Source organism: Nicotiana tabacum, chromosome 20 (genome assembly GCF_000715075.1).
Source record: "Nicotiana tabacum cultivar K326 chromosome 20, ASM71507v2, whole genome shotgun sequence".
Lineage (NCBI taxonomy): Eukaryota > Viridiplantae > Streptophyta > Magnoliopsida > Solanales > Solanaceae > Nicotiana > Nicotiana tabacum.
Genome location: NC_134099.1, coordinates 155,956,922 through 155,976,445, shown reverse-complemented (window position 1 = coordinate 155,976,445; position 19,524 = coordinate 155,956,922). Strand labels below are relative to the sequence as shown.

General features: G+C 35.3%; 1 protein-coding gene across 1 annotated transcript; it reads right to left on the bottom strand.

The window, feature by feature from the left end:
- Positions 1–13,256: 13,256 nt before the first annotated feature.
- Positions 13,257–18,916, bottom strand: LOC107822910 (26S proteasome non-ATPase regulatory subunit 13 homolog B). Its single transcript, XM_016649503.2, has 6 exons — positions 18,659–18,916; positions 17,399–17,845; positions 16,124–16,204; positions 14,296–14,492; positions 14,098–14,197; positions 13,257–13,701 (listed from the first exon to the last, which is right to left on the bottom strand). The coding sequence occupies exons 1-6, from the start codon at positions 18,806–18,808 to the stop codon at positions 13,516–13,518; spliced, it is 1,161 nt and encodes a 386-aa protein (XP_016504989.1). The 5' UTR covers positions 18,809–18,916; the 3' UTR covers positions 13,257–13,515.
- Between the last annotated feature and the right edge of the window lie 608 nt (positions 18,917–19,524).

Below are 19,524 nucleotides of genomic sequence, written 5' to 3'. Positions count from 1 at the left end.
ATTGACCTGATTCCCTTTTAACCAGGGATATGTAGGAAACCTTTGAAGCAAAGGTTTGGTCAAATCTTTCTAAAAAAAAAGCTTCACACGGAGTAGCCGAACGGGCAAAAATCGCTCGTATCCGCTCACTTTATCTTTGCACGGAAACTCTTCATGTTTCCGGACAAAGAGGGGCGGCTGTGATCACGTGATTTTTGCCCTAGGAGAACTACTCCCACAAAAATTTAAAATAAAATGGTTTTGTATTGTTTGTGATTTATTTGTATTTTTGTCTGTGCATGTTTATTTCTACTTTAATTAAGAAAAATATGTGTTGCATGCGCATTTAGGATTTAATTTTACAATTTAGGAATTAATTAAACAGGTTTGTTTTACAAAAATGAAAAAATCACCAAAAAATATGTACTTTGCATTTAATGTCCGAATTGATTAAACAGGTTTGTTTTACAAAAATGAAAAAATCACCAAAAAAATATGTACTTTGCATTTAATATCCGAATTGAGTGATTTCATCTTTATTTGATGATTAATTTCATGTGATAGCTATTATTAAGAGTTAATATTTTAGCTAATTGTCAATTCTATAATTAGGATTTTTAGTTGGTAATTAGGAATTAAAAAGAAAATAGAAAAAAAGGAAAAAATAAAAAGAAAGTCGGATTGGGCTAGTTTTGAATTAAATAGACCAGGCCCACACCAAAATAACCCCTTTGCATCCCAGTCCAAACATCCTTTTGCCCGGACACCCAAACGGCATCGTTTTGGGGAGGCCCTGATCAGGACCGTTGATCTCACTGGATCAATGGACCAGATCACTCCACCCTCACCCGTAACGCCATACCTGACCCGTTACCCGGATCGACCCCGATCCCAACACTAAACCAAACGACACCGTTTTGATTAGCTCTTTGATCCTAGCCGTTGATCTTAATTGATCTAACGGCCGAGATTAAATCCCTCACATCGTATATATTCCTAAGATCCTACCCAGCCCCCCCCCCCCCCCCCAAAAGTCATACCCCCTTCACCTCTTCGTCTCTGAGCTTCAAAGGCCAAACATGTCCGCCGCCTTCAACCACCGTCCTCCGCCCACTGGAAATCGCCTCACGGCGATTCCGGTGGTCCAAACGACCCCATCTTCACACTCCTGAACCACCACACCCTCCTCTTTCCAAATCTACCCTCCATTGTCCTCAAATCCCAGCCATGTGCTTCGAATTTTAGATCGAAAATTAGGCCAGAACCCTATCTCGTCCAATAGCCCCCACTTTCACACCACAGCTTCCCCAAGACTTCTTCGTTCCAGTCCCACACTCAGTTTGCTTCGAATCACCCCCCGAGCTCCTCGAATCTTAAATCAAAGGAATCGACCCAAACCCTAATTCGTTCATATGCCACCAAACTCACACCCTGCCACCCCCTGACCTCCCTCATTCCAGTCCCATGCTCAGTTTCCTTCGAATCACCCCGGAAAGTCTCGAATCAAGGGTTTCAGAATGGCAATTTGAAGCTAGTTGAGAGACTGTGGTCAAAACGGACCTTAGTCGAATGTGTTCTCGTTTAGGAACACTCTACTAGGGTCCGTCTTGGCCCCAAGTCCAAAAGGCATCGGAGGTTCGAACTCATGCCCCGTTTAATTGGTAGGTTTTCACTTTTACCTTCTTTTTCTATTAGTTTTGGTTCAGTAAATTCGTTCTTTACTCCTTTCCTATTTTGTTTAAATTCGAATGTTCTGTGCTTACTCTGTATTTTGTTTCTTCTTTGTTTTCCTGAATGATTCGAATCAGTCAGTGCTAGTAAGTTGTGTATAAATTGTAGCTATTCCCGTAATTGCTCGCTATAACTGTAAGTTCAAAGTATGTCATCTGTGATTGCCCATCATTTTGTATAGGAATTCAGTGTTTTCATTTAATGTATTTACAGTATTGTCCGTAGTTAGGATTAACATGGAATTGTGTCTGGTTTATTCCTTGAATCACCATGTCCTTCATCTTGGTGCAATGTTATTTTGATCTAGTTTGAATTCAATGGTTGTTTGAGTGTGCTGAGTCAAATAACAATGTTTGGGGACTGATATGAGATTGAGTTCACCTCTGAGCTTTAGTTAGTCAATTGTTAGGATTCCTAACTTAGTTGAATTAGTTATAGCTGATGGATTGGGTACAAATTGAAAGAGGCTGAGGTATGATTTCAGGGGCTTTAGGAGGGTAATTTGGGAATTGAAAAGGTTAAAAATGGCTAGTTTAAGTGGGCTGTCAGTAAAACACTAAACTAATGAATAGTTTAGTATTAGTGGGGAACAAAACATAAAAGCATGGGGGATTAATTGAATATTATAAGTTGCCCATGCCTTTGGGCACAAGACGCATGATAATGGGCTGTAAGAGAATATCATGGGCAAAAGATGGTGGTGGCATTAGTTTAAGTGCTTTTGAGAGGGGGAAGGGTCTGTTTTTGGGGGGCAGATAAATAGAGGAAGGTTTGGACATAATAGGGGGGATAGTCGGACAGAGTGGAGGCTGGTTTCTGGTAGCTAAAAAATCAGTTCTGTGATCCTTTTTGAGGCTGGTCTGGCTGATCTTTTGGGCAGACTTTAGGAAGAGAACATTCTGAAAATCTTTAGGGCATTGGACATTCTAAAAATTAGAAGGGTCTTGAGAGTGAGCCTAGTTCTACCTGTACTATTCCATTAAAGCTGAAAAGAGCTTCAGCTTTAACTGTGTGGTTGTATTTTCGAGTTTTCTCTTGATTACTGAATTCTAGGGGTGTTTCTGCCTGTGGTCTGATTGAGATTTGTTTGCTATCATGTTGTTTTGGGGTCAGTTACGGGGGGGGATTGTACTGCTGTTGGTATTGCTGGGAATTTTAACTGGTTTCCTGAATCGCTGCTGGCTATCTTTGTTGCATGGCTGTTGCAACTGGTGTTTGCTACTGCTGCTGACTTTCCTCTTTTCTCTTTCCCCATTGTATTCCTTCCAGGTACACATTTGTACACTTTTGGTTTGAAGCAAAAATGAAGTGTTGACCAGGCATTGTTTCTGATTAAAATCCCTCTTGTTTAGATTTGTGCTCGAATAGAGTTCCCCCCCCCCTATCTAAATATGTAGTTGAGTTATAGGGTTGCATATATATAATGTTTAGTTTTCTGCAATAAGACTAGTTTGCATAAATTTACCTAACTGGACTGTATCTAGACCATGTGAGCCACCGTTTTTTCCAAGTTTTTTGGGGATTCAAATGAATTGAAAGTATCATCATATAGGTTCAAAGCTGACGAAATGGTTACTCGAATAATGTTAGGCTAATGTCAATCTTCAAATATTGAGGTACTTTCAACAGTTGTAAAAGAGTTCAAAAAAAATGGATTGATATTACATTAGGTTTCTCCTAATAACCTAGTCATCTAATACTGTTAGTTTAAATTGATCAAAGAATCGTTAGTTTATTCTGACATTGCCGTGTGTCAATCTCATGTTCAATTCCTAATCTCAAATTTAGTATTGTTAACTAATAGAACAAGGAACGACACAATCCCCCTTTGAGCAAGCTCGGTTGCAATTTCTCGTTCGCATTTGTCTTAATCTAATAACTAACAAGAGGCACGAGCTTATAAACATGTCACTAAGTAGGACTTCTTCTCTTCTATTTAAAAGACGAAATTAATAGGAAAATGTAGTCACTTTAGGATTGCTTTTTTTTTTAAAAAAAAAAACGAGATGAGCCTCGCTTAGTAAAACGCATAATGGCGGGACCCTCGTTAAATGTATATATTAAATACTTAGATTCCGGGACGGGCCGTTTAGCGAATTTCACGGCCTCGTCCAAAATAACAACATGTTAGTCTCTTTAGGCACGTACTTTAAATAAACATTACCTTCATAAACCCGGGTGCACATTTATGTGACCCCAATCCAAATCTCAACGAAGTCGAAATATGTCGACAATCACGGGTACATTGATTGTGACGTGGTTCGAGATGCATTTCCATGACGTTGCAATTCCTTTTAAATAATAAATGAGACGAGCCTCGACAAACGAAATACATAAGTTGCGGGGCCCTCTATAAGTATTTGTAAAAATCCTTAGACTTCGGGATGGGCCGTTTAGCAAAAGTCCACGGCCTTCCCCAAAATGATGACACGCTAGTCGTTTTAGGAGCGCCTTTAATAATTTACTTTCTTAAATCCGGGTGCACATTTATGTGACCCAAATCCAAATCTCAACGGAGTCGAAAGATGTCGATAACCACGGGTACATTGATGTGACGTGGTTCGAGATACGTTGCAAATCTCTGTTAAATAATAATGATAATGATAAAAGCGGTTAAAAGTTAAAATTTGCACATAGGTTCATAATTGTATAAAATCAGATAATTAAGCCGAATATGACAGTTGAGCGACCGTGCTAGAACCACGGAATTCGGGAATGCCTAACACCTTCTCCCGGGTTAACAGAATTCCTTATCCGGATTTTTGGTTCGCAGACTGTAATACAAAGTCAATCTTTTCCTCGATTCGGGATTCAACAGGTGACTTGGGACACCATAAATCTCCCAAGTGGTGACTCTGAATTAAATAATAAATCCCGTTTCGATTGTCCTTTAATTGGAAAAGGAGGTGTGACACACCCCAGCTTGGTCATGGGATTGATGAGCATTGAATTGAGCACTTGCTATATTTGATTCTTGATATTAGTAATAGAATAGCTCCTTATTTATTTTTATTTATTTGTTTGGGAGTTGATATTCAATATAATTAAAAACCTTCTGGGCTGATAAAAAGCTTTTATAGAGAGGTTTTTCAGTGATTGGTTTAGATAATTGATATGCTTGTTTTGCTGCTATTGATATGCCTTTTTGTGGCTATCTTTGTTTGCCATTGCGCAAATTATGTTAACCCATATGTGTTTAATTGTTATCCTGTTTTATTTCATTCCCTTTTAATATCTTATCACTTTTTTTTTTCTTCTAGAATACTCCTACAATCTGAAAAGGGCGTGCTAAGAAGAATGATATTTAAGGGTGTAATATATATTGGAGGAAAATACATGTAGATAATAAACTACAATAAGCTTTACTATTTTAAAAAAAAAATATTTCTTACGACATTTCTTTATTAAGAAAAAAACATGATAAAACTTTATTTGAATATATTATATTGAAGTTTTTGTTTAAAGACGCAACCAACTAGATGGTGATGTCGAAGAACTTATTACAATTATTTCAAGTACAAATTTCGGATCTTCTGCACCAATCTCGATTTTCTTTTTGAACTGTTTTTTAAGGAATTTTTACCTAGCAAAGGTTAACATCTTATTTATTTTAAATAAATATCATTTAAAAAATTATATTTTATATATCTTTTAATGTTTGTAGAAAAATATCTAATTTTGGTTATCTCCTACCCCTAAGCCACTAAATACGCTATTCAGTTATACTATTTTATTTCTCTCTCTACTTTGATACATGTCATTCTCTTCCCTCATTCCCTGAAAACACGATGCTCAATCTCAAAATTCTTCTCTGTGTTTCCCATCTAACCCACCCCCACCACCCTACAACCCTCCTACTCAATGCCAATGCCAACCCCTTAACCAAAATCATCAATATTTTCAAGAAGCAAATCATCAAGTCAACAAAATACCAGAACAGCAAAATCAACGCATTGTTACATCTCTTCTCTGTCGGATCGCTGTCTTAGAATCTTCCCTCTGCCGTACCTCTTCTAGTTCTCATCGTTCTCGTTAGTCCCTACGCAATGTTGCAGCGCGTACTATTCAAACGCACTTCAGAGCCTTCCTTGCTCGTAGATCGAGAATCCTCCGACAGCCAAAACATCTGGCTTTCATTGTATTCATTGTCTTTTTTTTCTTATTGTAATTCAATGTATCTCGTTGTATTCCATGTATTTCATTGTATTCACTATCTTTTTTTTTTCATTGTATTTCAATGTATCTCGCTGTATTCTATGTATTTCATTGTATTCAGTGTCTCACTATATGCCATGAATATATTCATATGTTTTTTTTAATTAATATATAATTTATGCATTCAGATGTATTATATAATTTCTCTGAAGATTGCTATATTTTTGGGGTATTTTCGGTTGAGAATCTTTTTTATAACTGGAAATACAAATTTTGTGTGTTATAATTGAGTTTGTTGAGTTATATTAGGAGTCTATTATGTTAATTGTTTCACTTTCCATTTAAAAACGCTGTAATCCCCTATTTCACGCCGTGAATACAATCGAATACAATAATCTATCCAGCTGTAATCCCATGTTTCACGCCATGAATACAGTCGCATACAGTAGCTTATATACATCTAATACATCTTATAACAACAGAAAACGTATCTACAATCCGTAGTATAGCAAATGGTATCTATAGATAGCTAATTACCACTAAAAGATAGTGCTTTATGAAAATTCCAAATATCTTTCAAGGTTCTCAAATTTTTAGTCCAGTTTCTCAAGCCTTTCCAGATCAGTCGGCTTGAAATTTTTCGATTTAGAGTGTCTGAAACTATCTTTAATAGCTCTTTGTTCTAATTTTCTCCTATTTCTTTTTGGAAAAATGACACTATATTGTCTCTCTGAAAATAATGGCAAAAAATGTATAATTTTTGTATATATATACAAAAATTATATAAATTTTATACACTTTTGACTAAACAATATAAATAGTTTCTGGCGCGGGCTAAAAATGATAAGTGATAACACTCCTTTTCTTTATCTTCTTTGTCTATATTTTCCTTTCTTTCACGGCCACTAATCCTTTTATATGACATACGATGGCTTGAGGAAGGCACAACTGCTTGCTTGACGATCGATTCAACATATGGGTAATCAAAAAAAAGATTGACTTCTAATCAATAAAATAATAATTGCAATCTAAATGTCACATAAGGTAGAAAAATATTCAAAGAAGCGCCGTGCAATACCAAAAATGCAAACATTTCCCAATAAAAAATTAGAATACAACCTAAAAAACTCGTGCTAAGAACAAAGGTATTGCTATTAAATATAATTTATTTGAATTATATGACACAAACTGGCTTGAGGAAGACACAATTGGTTGTTTGGCCTTCAAAAATCGGTTGACGACCAATTCAACATTTAGGTAACCAAATTAGAAAAGATAGAACTCCAATGGTAATATAATTGATTGCAATCTCAATTTTGCATAAGGTAGAAAAAACTCAAAGATGATGTACACAAATCTTTTGACGGTCGATTCAATATTTGGATAATCAAATACAAGTGATTGACCTCCAATCCGACAAAATAATAATTGTAATATTTCAATTCCACATAAGGCAGAAAAACTCAAAGAGGATACGTAGAAAATGTGCATCCCCGTGCAAGACCAAAAGTGCAAACATTTCAAAAAAAAAAAAAAAAAAAAAAAAAAAGGTATAACCTAAATATCTCGTGCTAAGAACAAAGCTGTCTTTACCACAAATAATTTACTTGGATCTATATGACAAAGGAAGGCATAATTGGAATCAGCTCTGTTTTACCAAATCGAAACGATTGATCTTCGGTTGAAAAAAATAATAATTGCAATCTCAACTCCATGTAAAATAGGAAACTCCTTTGTTGTTTTTACAATGAGCTTTCTTGTTTGTCTATTGAAGATTGTAACCTTACAGTACATTTATTCATGATAAATTTCATCTCTCCTTTTTCTTTTTGGGTGGGTGGGGGTGGGGGGGTGAAGAACTCTTTCTTTCCGTGATTAAATCAGAAAAATACAATTTCTTGCTCGAAAAAATCATGTAGAATCAAAACTCAAAGAGAATATACAAGACACCTGCATTTCCCGTGCATGACCAAAAGTGCAAACAATCCAAAACAAAAAATTGAGTAGAATCCAAGAAAAGTCGTGAACAAAGACTTTGTGGATACATTGGATATTATTTTAAAGCGTTCATTTTTAGGATACAATATACTAAATAAACTTCATTTAAATCTATTACATTTCAATTTAAAAACGACCATATATAGATGGTGAAGTTTGAGAAGTTATCGGATACATTTTAAGTACAGATGTTGGATCTGTTGCACCAGTATCAAATTGTAACTGAACCATTTCTGCAGTCGACTACTTTCAAGCTTTTTGATATTTTGGTATGACTCATGTCTATACCGAGGAGGCGAGGACTATGGTTAAAAATTCGTATTGTCTGCTCACAACTATGCAACACTGCCTACATGGTGCAGTTTGCTTGTTTCTCTAGTTAAATAGATTAACCCCTCTTAGCTACCCTCTACAATCAATAAGGCAGCCCCAGTTTTCAAGTCATCTCCCTTATCCACTTAAAAAATCACTATGTTCTGGAAAAGCCAACTCATTGGTAAGAAATCAAATTCACCTAGACACTAAGTGATACATCTTTAAACAACACGAATATCAACATCATCATAAGATTGTAGATCCATATTTGCAAAGGATCCCAACACAAATATTTAACATCAACATAAGGTTGTAGATCAAGATCTGAAAGTCCTATAGCGCCCAATTTAGGCGTCAAGTACCAACACATGCTCTACATAAATAACATCAGTATCAATACCAACAATGTCAATAAGCAACAGACGTGCAACCACAGAAACAAGATACTGGTCATCGGAAACATTCATTTAAGTACTAAACTTCCAATGGTAAAATATTCCCTAGATACCAACAGATAGCATGTACTCGGTGGATCAGCCAAGGTCCGCGCACAAGCTGGCTAGAACACAACCATTATGAAAGAAAGGGTAAAATAAAATATTCCCAACATGAAATGGAAAGCAAAAGTTACAATCTTTCATACAAAACCAAACATTCCTTGTCACTGACTATACATGAACAACCAACAAATACATAACCTAGATAAAAGCATTTTGAAAAGCTTATATGTTCTTGCAATACCTATGTCATTGATTTACCTTCCAATGTTTGGTAAAATGCACAGTATTGGCTCTAAAAAGACAAGCTTCAAAATGACATAGTATATTTTATTTTTTGGTAAGTACAAATGAGATATATTAAATTAAGCCAACACTGATGCCTAAGTGGAATCAAGCCACCCAGAGTATTATCCCTGTATTCCATAAGCTTGAAATGCTTGAACGCAGTAACCTAAACTTAGGTGTAAGCAATTTGACTCTCCAAGAAAACAATACTACAGAAGCTGACAGCTTAAGTTCTATGAGGAATAGTGAAATACAATGAATGGAATCACGCAGCTCACTCGAAAAGTATCAATTGTTATTCTGAAGCGCAGAATTACAAATTTGGGCAACCACCACGTAACAATATGAAAATCAATCGACTATGCCTAAATTCCAAATTACTTGGGGTTGATTACATTAATCGTGATTCCACCCATGTCAAGAGGATTCATCCTACTATCAAGCACGATCAACCTACATAAAATTCCTTTTTTATCCAGATTTGGGCCAACAAGGTTTTGCACATAGGTAAATTTGTAATAACGACAAGGCAACCACAAATTTCCAGCACACCAACAACAAGAGCAGCTACACCTCAATCCAAAGTTAATCGACAGTATGAATCCTCATTATCACAATGCTCTGTCTGGATCCATAATACAGTATTTGAATACTCCGTACTTGAGGATTATCCAACACTAGGGATTCTCTAGTATACACTAGTGGTTATATCAATAATATGCTAAGAGTCCTCTAATAAGCATTTGTCTTCTAGTTGATATAACCTATACAAATTTTCAACTTTGTATTCTATCTTTTGCTAGATCTGCCTGGATTTCAAGATAGTCTATACCTATTGTAGTATTAGTATTAATGATTGAGCGTCTTAGGAGAGAATCATATCTTTTGGGTAGATTTGCTTCTCTTCAATCTATGGCTTGCATATGGCAATTCTTCCCAAATCATTAAAATTATTACTTTTTTAATAACCAAGAAATCCCCACGGGCCAATGGCGTACGATTCGAAACTCAACGCATAATGGCTCCTTTCAACTTAGATACCAGACTTTGAATGTGCCAGGGTTCAGAACCACGGCGTGCATCAATGAATAAAATTTTATCAAAACAATTCCAATTCCAGAACTCTAAAATCAACAATTAACCAAACAAAAATACCAAAATCAGCTCCACAACTCATAATCAGCTAATACTCAACATCCAACTAAATATTGTTTCATGATCATAAATTAGAACACTAAGCCCAAAACAGCCCCTCAAAAGCTAAACATTGACGCGAATAAGCATATAAACTATGATAAAATTCTACAACGTTCGAAAATTTGTTTTATTCCTCCAGAAAATTAAGTACAAAATACCATCATTGAGAAGGAAAAAGGGCACGAGTAAACCCTAGACGGATAGGAACAGAACATACAATTTGTTGTTGTTTTGGAGATGAAAATTCAGTTAATGTCGGAATCATCGAAATCATCCTGAAAGGAATTGAAGAAGTCGGCGTCGGCGAGACGGAGGTGTTCGGCGGCGAGTGGGCCTTCACCGAAAAAGTCGAGCGCGTCCACTTCGTCAACGTCCATCGCCATTGTAGATCCTTGTTCTTCCATGTCTGCTAAAAAGTCCACTACCATTGGCTTCATTGCTGTTGATTCTCAAGGGATTTTGATTTTTCTTCTCTTTCTCTCTACGGTTGCAATGCGAATCGTACAAACTTGGCTAATGGTGCAACGGCCTATTTATATATTTGAAGAATCGGGTCAAACATGGACCGACTGATCATCATCTTTACATAAATAGCCCATAGCCCCATTGTTTACTTAGATTATAAATTACTTATCTACGTTATATACATCATATATGAATTATTAATATATTATATATCTTTTGATATTTTTAGTTTAAACATTTGAGCGGGAAGTTATTTAAGTTAATTATTCTTTTCGTTTTCCGAGTTTAATTAATAGCCACAAACGTGTAAAGTTATTTTATACTACCAAGTTATTTTTATCTTTTGTATTAAAGAAACATGCCTTATATTTAAGATTATGATTTTACTTGTTAATATATTTTTCTACCTTATTTTCATTATTATTATTCTCACTTCTTATGGAGAATTAGTACGTGGAAGAAACTACCTCAATACTAAGCCTTTGTCTTTAGTTTAAAGTTTTGAACTACACTAATACAATTCTGGCAAACTAGTCGGTTTAATGAACTTTTTGTGGTCAAATTAGGTATAAGTGTGTTATCTCTAGTTTAAAGGAGTTCTAAATATAAAGACAAATTTAGTGTTGGAATGAAATGAGATCGAATAAAGGGGAATGTATTAAAATTTTACGCTGCAGACCTCAACTAGTTATGGATTAAAATTATTATTTTTAATTTATTCAAATGACTCTTTTCATTGATATGTCATTAGCAAGGATTCTACAGTGAACAAATAAGCGACCAAACATTGTTCTGCATAAGGGGTGTACATAGGTCGGGTTGGTTCGGATTTTACAATTACCAAACCAAACCAATTGTGTCGGATTATTAAATCTAAAAACCAAATCAAACCAATAAAATTCGAGTTTTTTACTCTCGGGTTTTCGAGTTATTCGGATTTTTTCGATTTTTTTCCCCGGTAAAATCTTTGTAGAATAAAACATATAAATAGTGCTCAAAATATTTCTTTAGTCATAGTAAGATACAACTATATAAAGTATTTTCCAAGAAAATAATACAAAATATGAAATATGTCATGACATTATCCTAAAATATTCAACAACAAAGACAATAAAATTATGTAATATAAATATTGCTAATTAAAAAGCCATAATAAAAATAAACATAATCTAAGTGGTCGTTTGGTATGAGGTATTAGGTGGGATAAGAGTTGGGATTAAATTTTTACCTTGTTTGGTTGGAGGTATAAATTTATCCTGGGATAAATTTGTATCTTGTATGGTTGGAGGTATAAATTTATCCTGGGATAAATTTGTACCTCTAACCAAACAAGGTATAAACATAATCCCAAATCCTATTCCACTTATCCCATCTTATCCCAATGTATACCATCAATTGTGGGATTATATTATTCCATCTTTTATGTGGTATAAATTAGTATCGGGGTTATAATCCCAGTACTATTTTGTCCACGTACCAAACGACCTCTAAAAGTACTAAGTCATGCTAAAATAAGTAGACTAATAAGGAAGTATTAATTACATGACTAAACGCTAAATAAAAAATAAAAATAGGTTATGCATTTTTATCTAAATTATTGCAAAACAAAAAATAAATATTCAATATGTTCGTAGTATTGAATTGAATGTCTTTTGTTAGCATTAGTATTGATTTGATTTTGGTTTGGGCGTTTGTTAGCACTATTCAATTTACTAATGTTAATGGCTATAAAACTTATTGGAACATTCAAAAGTTCTAAGTTCAACCTTGAAATAATACCTCAAAAGATAAAATTATGAAATCTTTTAAGAAATATTTATAAATTACATCACAATAAGTATATTTATATATTAAATATATCTAAAATTTCTATATATGTAATGTCGGGTTGGTTTGGTTTCGGTTTGACTTTCTTTAGTTAAAACCAAACCAAACCAATTAAGGTCGGGTTTTTTTTCCAACACCAAATCAAATCAAACCAAACCATAATCGAATTTTTTTTCTCGGTTTGACTTGAATTATCGGATTGGTGCAGTTTGTCGATTTTCTTTGTACACCTCCAGACTTCTGCAAAAGTGAGTTATCAGTTGACACGAGAAAACTGAAACATATCGACGAGTATGATGCTTTAACCAGTAGTACAATTTTTGCTAAAATAACAGTTGTTGCTTCGTCACATAAATGCTCAAACTCATCTTTGGAACAGCCAACAGAATATACCTAACATCTATGAATGGATATATCAACAACGAATAAATAAGGTTCATGTGGAAAAAAATTAATGAAATTATACGTATTAATATTGAGGAAGGGAGCCTAAGCGTAACTAGTAAAATTACATGTGATCAGGAGGTCACGAATTTAGGCTGTTTTTCACAGCCTCTTGCAAAAATGTAGGGAGACTGCATACAATAGACCCCTATGGTCCGGCCCTTCCCCAACCCTGCACATAGCGAAAGCTTAATACACCGGACAGCCCCTTTTTTATACGTATTATATTGAGCTATAATCCACCAAATCGCAAGGAAATCATGTCCAACAAAGGTTGTTCGTGTCCACTTCATTAACTGTTCAGGGAACGTAGCAAACAAAAGAATAGGTCAAAAACCAGAAAGCAAAGGACGCAAAACATCCATCAAAAACTGGATTCTTTTAGATTCTAGTGCATAAAAGATCTAAGTATCTAAAGTAGTAAAGTACAGCCATTTCACAACTTGGCTCCTTGTTTTCCCTAGGAATGTCATTATGAACCTGACGAAATTAAATACAATAACAAGCACCAGCTTCCCTTAAAAACACATTGAGATCATTGAATTTGTTACGTAAATCGGGACAATGACAACCCAAGAAACTAGATTTAGTTTCGCTAGCGTCTCTGCTTGATTATGATTTATGATGCAACTAAATCAGGAGTTTCAGCCTCTACTGATAGCAAAGTAGTGTGAACTTTCTCCACCCAATTGTCTAGCCGATCACGCAATGACTTGATTTGGGGGATTCCAAGAACTCTTGGTTGCACCCAGGAGACATGAATTGTCCCCTCCACTTGATCAATTATTCCCTCAATCAGATGCACCTACAGTAGGATAACATCAAAACAGTCGTAAGTAAAATAAAAACAAAAAGGCTTTCCTAAACCTCCAAGGGAAGACAGCTAACATCAGAACTGCAGGTGTGGAATATGCAAAGTACATCAGAATGACTGTAATGTTCACCACACCTCTTATTTTCATTAATCCACAAAACCAAAAAAAAAAAAAGGAAGATCAAAGGTCGTTGTGCTAAAATAAAAGAGGATTATGAAGCTAAGATGGATGAAATAGAAAGGGAAGGTGCATCATGAAAGCGAAGAATTCACAAAACTATCTAATTTCTTTCTTTTCCTTGAATAGATGGTAGAGCCAAATTCCCTTGTCCCTCGAAAATATATAAAGGCAACTCTTCTAATTTAACTACAAAGAGTTCCACTTACAGAAAGGCTCTTCATGAGGAGATATTCAACATCTTCCACACCCAACTTTGTGCGCTCTGCGATGACACTCAATGGGATAGTTCTATCTTCTGCCGCGCGACTGCATGCAAAATACATAATCCAGAAATTCACAAATCATGGTAACAGGCAACATATGATGAATATTTTCATTTCCTGCAGAACTTCCTATAACAATACCTGAAGATTATTTCCATCAAGCAGAGAATGTTGATCTTCTCCAGAAGCTTTTTCTCGTTCTGCACTAATGCTGGTTGAGCATTCAATGCAGCTTGATGGACATGGCACAATTCTTGGTAATGAATCAAATCGCCGGTGTTGAATGCTTCAAGAATATGATAGAGCCACTCAACCTTGGTCCCCAAGAGGCTATTTACCTATAACAAGTTAAAACAAGTCTCCTTATATTCGACATGACATCATCAACACACAAACATAAGACTGCTATATGGCTCCCGTGGTCAAAAACAGTAGTCAAAAAGGAATTTTCTGAGTTCCTTAGCCAATTTTACAGTAACGCTCCTAAGTTGATAGTTTGTTTTCGGTTTGATAATTGATCTGGACATCTTTTGACCCTATTGCATACGGTTTCAGTCTTTCGGTACTGAATTAACTAAATTCCCACAATAAATAAAAAGAAGAAAAGAAAATCTTCCCTTTTACAATAACTTGAAGGGAAATAAGAAAAAAGTCAGTCAAGGCGCTCACTATCAGGATGGACGGTTATAAGTGTTTAGCGAAAAGCTATAGTGTCACTTTTGCCTCATATGACAGCTTTTAAAGTCACAAAGCTCTTCAAAAGGAGGTTAAGGTATCTGGAATTCTGGAGTAGGTGTAGGACTATGGGATTCAATCCACCCCATTCATGTGAAAACTCAAGGAGTAGAGAAAAAAGATAAATAGTTTATCTATTAGCCAACTTGGATGTTCCAAATTCCAATGAGAAGAAACAAGATCTTTATGGAGAAGAGGAGAGATGTAAGGAACAACCAGTGATAGCTAGGACAATATACGACATTCCCTACCCTTATCCCTAAAAGGAGAAAAGAAAAAAAGAGAGAAGATATTATGTCCCTTATCCACACAGAACATGTAATATTCATAGTACCCTCTGACAATAAAGAATTCTACCATAAGGACCTTGAATGTTCGAGATCAACACGGTAAAACATGTTAGATATCCAGAACCAACACTGTACAAATAGGGTAGACGATAATCTTTTTGAAGACATTATGATAAATAACTACTGAAAGTAGTAAAATAGTAGAAGACACAAGTTTTATCATTAAACTTCCTAGAAGATGGTGCAGAGATTAATCAGCAGGCAAATTGAAATAGAATGACTTTTAATGATTTATCCGGAAATCTTCCAGCGACATATCATTTAGAAGTATCACAAAGACACAAACTACGACGCATTTCAGGCAGAACAGGACATCTAAATGACACTACCCTTGAATTTTTTAGCTAATACCATAAGACAGTTTTTATCCCTTAATGGGAAAGCTTGAAATCCTTATAGCAAAAGACAGAAGGAGGAAGCAAAGTACAGAAACATAAGCGCACAAGCTGTGATTTCTTAATAATACCCAGCTCAAGAACTAGGAACTGGAAAGCGCCATTGAAGCAGGTCCATTGTGGTTTAGACCAGTTTACTGGTTTTGCCTTGACTTAGGTGAAATCTAGTGTCTAACCAGACTAGAAACATGAACCATTCACAGTTTAATGGATCAAAGCACCTTGTCAACCAGTATCATTGGCATTAGCCCTGATAATAAACTTTCAGCAGCAGATGTGAACTCCCAGTCCAGCACAGATGACATCATGTTAAAGCTTCTGGGACTTTCAAGTCCTCGGGAGAGGACGCCAATAGCAAATTCCCAGAAGGGTCGTCACTTAGCCACTTCCTCAAGAAAGAGCTTTACCGGACACTCCCAATCCCAGAACTCTAGGCTCTCTAGCATACGGAAAGCAAAAAAAACAAGGAAATGTATGGTGTAAACTTACAATTGGATGAGCAAGCAGTTCACCAAAGTTGTATATGTTGTCTCCCAGCAAAGCTGACAGAGATAAATCAAACGCCAAATCCTACATGTCAAAGGAGAAATAATTAGCACTAAATAGCAATAAAACATATGACAATCACAAAATTTGAGGTGTACCTTCATTAACAGACTAAAGTTGCAAGGCACCACAACCAAGAATTATTTCTACTCAGAAATTAAATACCTAGTACGAACGGCCCTCAATAACAAACCAAGAGGCAATCCAGCTTAATGCAATCAACTGATAGAAAAGACAAATAAGCATTATGGGAATACCTTTTAAAGACTCAAGATAGATTGCCAAACACTTATCATAAATCCAAAACCAAGGATCTTCAACCATTTCTCCCAAATTTTGAAGAGTTAATAAGTAAAAAGGAAAAAACAGATGACCATCGGTTCAGAAACCCTAGTGAATAATACTGTACTTAAGGACCAAACTATGAACATGAGCTGCCACTGCCATACAGAAGTTCAAATTCTGTATATGTTAAGGAACTCACTGATAGCACCGGCAGCTCCGTCCAACAATACTCTCTACCTCTAACTAGACTGGCACACAGCATAATGTTAAGGATATACAGGATATATACATATATACATATATATACATATATATATATATATATATATATATATATATATATATATATATATAGAGAGAGAGAGAGAGAGAGAGCTTATATAATGCAAGGATACACAGCACAGAGAGGAGGCTGGAGTAAAAATGACAATATTTTCATTTTTGGTAATGTGACATGTCTAATGTTTTCTTTTCTTGTTAATGTGTGGTTGACTCATAGTACGCAATTTCAAACGTGATGGGGATTAAAGAAAGGTTCATGCCAAAGATTCCTCCTATCTCTTGAATACCAAGTAGCATAGCCATGAAGGAGAACCAAGGTAACACTAAAAAGTATCTAAACTTAAACTGAATCTATGAAGAAAAGCAAGATGCTAATCTAATGTTTTAAGCAAGATAATCAACTTAATTTAGCCAAGGAAATAACTAGCAAACTTTCCACTGGAATCTCAAACAGTCGTGTTGATAAAGCTGATAAAACACCATATTTAGTCCAAAATCAAATTATAGGATTTCTGATTAGCAAGCAGATTTGTAGCACCAAGAAAATTGAAGCAAGGGAGACGTATGCATGGGTGTCATAAATACAGCTAGCCATGACCAAAAAATTCTTAGATCAGTCTTCAAATATTATGAGAACCGAGAAACAATTACCAGCTTAAACGATTCAGAAAGAGATTCCACAGAAGTGTATGCAAGATAAAGAAGAGCACTTCTGTAAAACTCGGCGAACTCCTGGCGAGCTTTATGGTATTGAGACGAAACCCAATAATAGCTAGCATAAACAGAGGGATCAATGTCAGTCATGCTGTCAAGTGTAGTTTTCCCCTCTTCTAAAAGAATCTTGCAATCTTTTTGATCCCCTTGTTCAAGCTTAAATAGGGCAATCTGCAACTTAATGTATAGAATTGGCTCCTCTATGCGTGTCTCCTTAGTATTTTGAAGTTTCTCGATCACTCCTTCAAGGTAACCTATAGCAGCTTCTTTCTCTGCATACCGCCGGGAAACAATGACTGCAAAATGTGCAAGCTTGAGAAGATTGATCTTTGTCTCAAAATCAGTGATGAAATTGTGATACAGCTGTATCAGTGCATCGCCTGCCTGAAAGTAAAATAAGGGAACAACAAGAAATATGTTCAGAATATTACACTCTAAGCTCCAAAAGAGTCAGCACTCTGGAGCATTACCCGCTCCTGAGAAGATCTAATGCAACATAGTTTTACTAGTTCCATCCTCAATAGTATTCAGGTACACATGACATGTTTAAATAGCAAAACACAAATTAACAAATTCAGGGATGGAGCTAATGGAAGGCCTTATCAACAGGGGCGTATCCAGCCTTATGGTACCGGGTTCATCTGAACCCATTACTTTTGATGCGAGCACAATTTATGTGTAAAAATTCATTAATATTGCAACAAATTGTAGCTATAACCCATAACTTTAAAAATATAATGGGTGCAATGCTAAAAAACTCAGATATTGAACCCATACAGTCCATACAGTTTAAATCCTAGATCTGCTTATCAATTAGTTAAAATTATCTCAAGACTTCCCCAGCAAAGCTCTAATTTCTTAACTTGTGTTTTTGTTATTTATACAAGTCATGTATACCTGAATTCTATTGGGGCCATCTATATGAATCCTTACTGAACATGATTCTACAATTTAAATTCATCTCAGGCCAACATTATGCAGAACGGGAATAGAAATAAAAAGTAGTAGAAGTTCTGTGCACTATATATTCAAGCACGAGAGAAAAAAACAAATTAATCCGCAAAGACCCTAATTCTTTTACAAACCTAAACCCATCGCACAACTACAAAATGCCAAATATAACAATAATAACATATATTCCACTAATATTAGACAAAATTTTGAGATAATTCTACCATAAAATTTCAAAAAACAGACCTGAAAAACGGCGAGGGCAACGAATTGTTCGAGCTTAAGAGAAAGCTGGTGCCAGAGCTTGCGCTGGTACAGATCTGATAGCGTATTGTACCAATCGGATAGCTCTGGATGTGCATTTCGAAGTGAATCTAAGTACTCTAAAGCGGCCATCGCCGATTACTCTCAATGATGAACACGAAGAAGAAGAAGAAGTGAAACTGTAAATCCTTTTATAAAACCTCTTAAAATTTAGGATTTCTTCTTCTGCACGAAGAAAGGAATAGACTCTCAAAATATCTTATAGTGGGGTTTCTCGTAATTTGGATATGATTAATGGGCAAATGTGGGATTTACGAAGCTTTCATAAGACAAATTTACCCACTCAATATAGATTTTATAAACTTAAAAAGATTTTATTTTTTATAACCAAGAAAGAACAAAGGCAATTCAAAATTAAGTGGATAATAGACTCACCCCTCTAGACTTAGGGCTGGCATATATCAGGTAAAATCGATACTCGCATCGAAAAAATATTATTGGGTTATGGGTATTGGGTTATTGAATTAATAGTTCGGTAACGTTTTAATGTTATTTGACTATTGAGTTATTGGTTCGGGTCTTAGTTTGCCTAATTTTATTAACAGTTTAATCGATAACTCAATAAACTTTATTAAAATTACAATTTTACTCCTTCTCTCAATTCTCTCTATCGTCATCTTCATACCAAACTTTTCTGAATTTCTCATCTTTATTTTTCAATTAAATTTTTTAATTTTAAACTTTAAACACTAATTTTTTAGCATTCGCAAGATTAGAATTTTACTATTTTTCTATGAATATGTCTGCTCGTACTGAGATAGTTAGTAAAATTAGAATGTTGAGTGTCT

Excerpts from the sequence above, each read along its gene's own strand:
- LOC107822910 (XM_016649503.2), bottom strand. The coding sequence starts at position 18,808 with ATGGCCGCTTTAGAGTACTTAGATTCACTTCGAAATGCACATCCAGAG. Across the intron at positions 16,205-17,398 it reads TTTCTGAATCGTTTAAGCTG|GATTTGGCGTTTGATTTATC; the intron begins GTAATTGTTTCT and ends TTTGACATGTAG. Across the intron at positions 14,493-16,123 it reads AACTGCTTGCTCATCCAATT|GTAAATAGCCTCTTGGGGAC; the intron begins GTAAGTTTACAC and ends AACTTGTTATAG.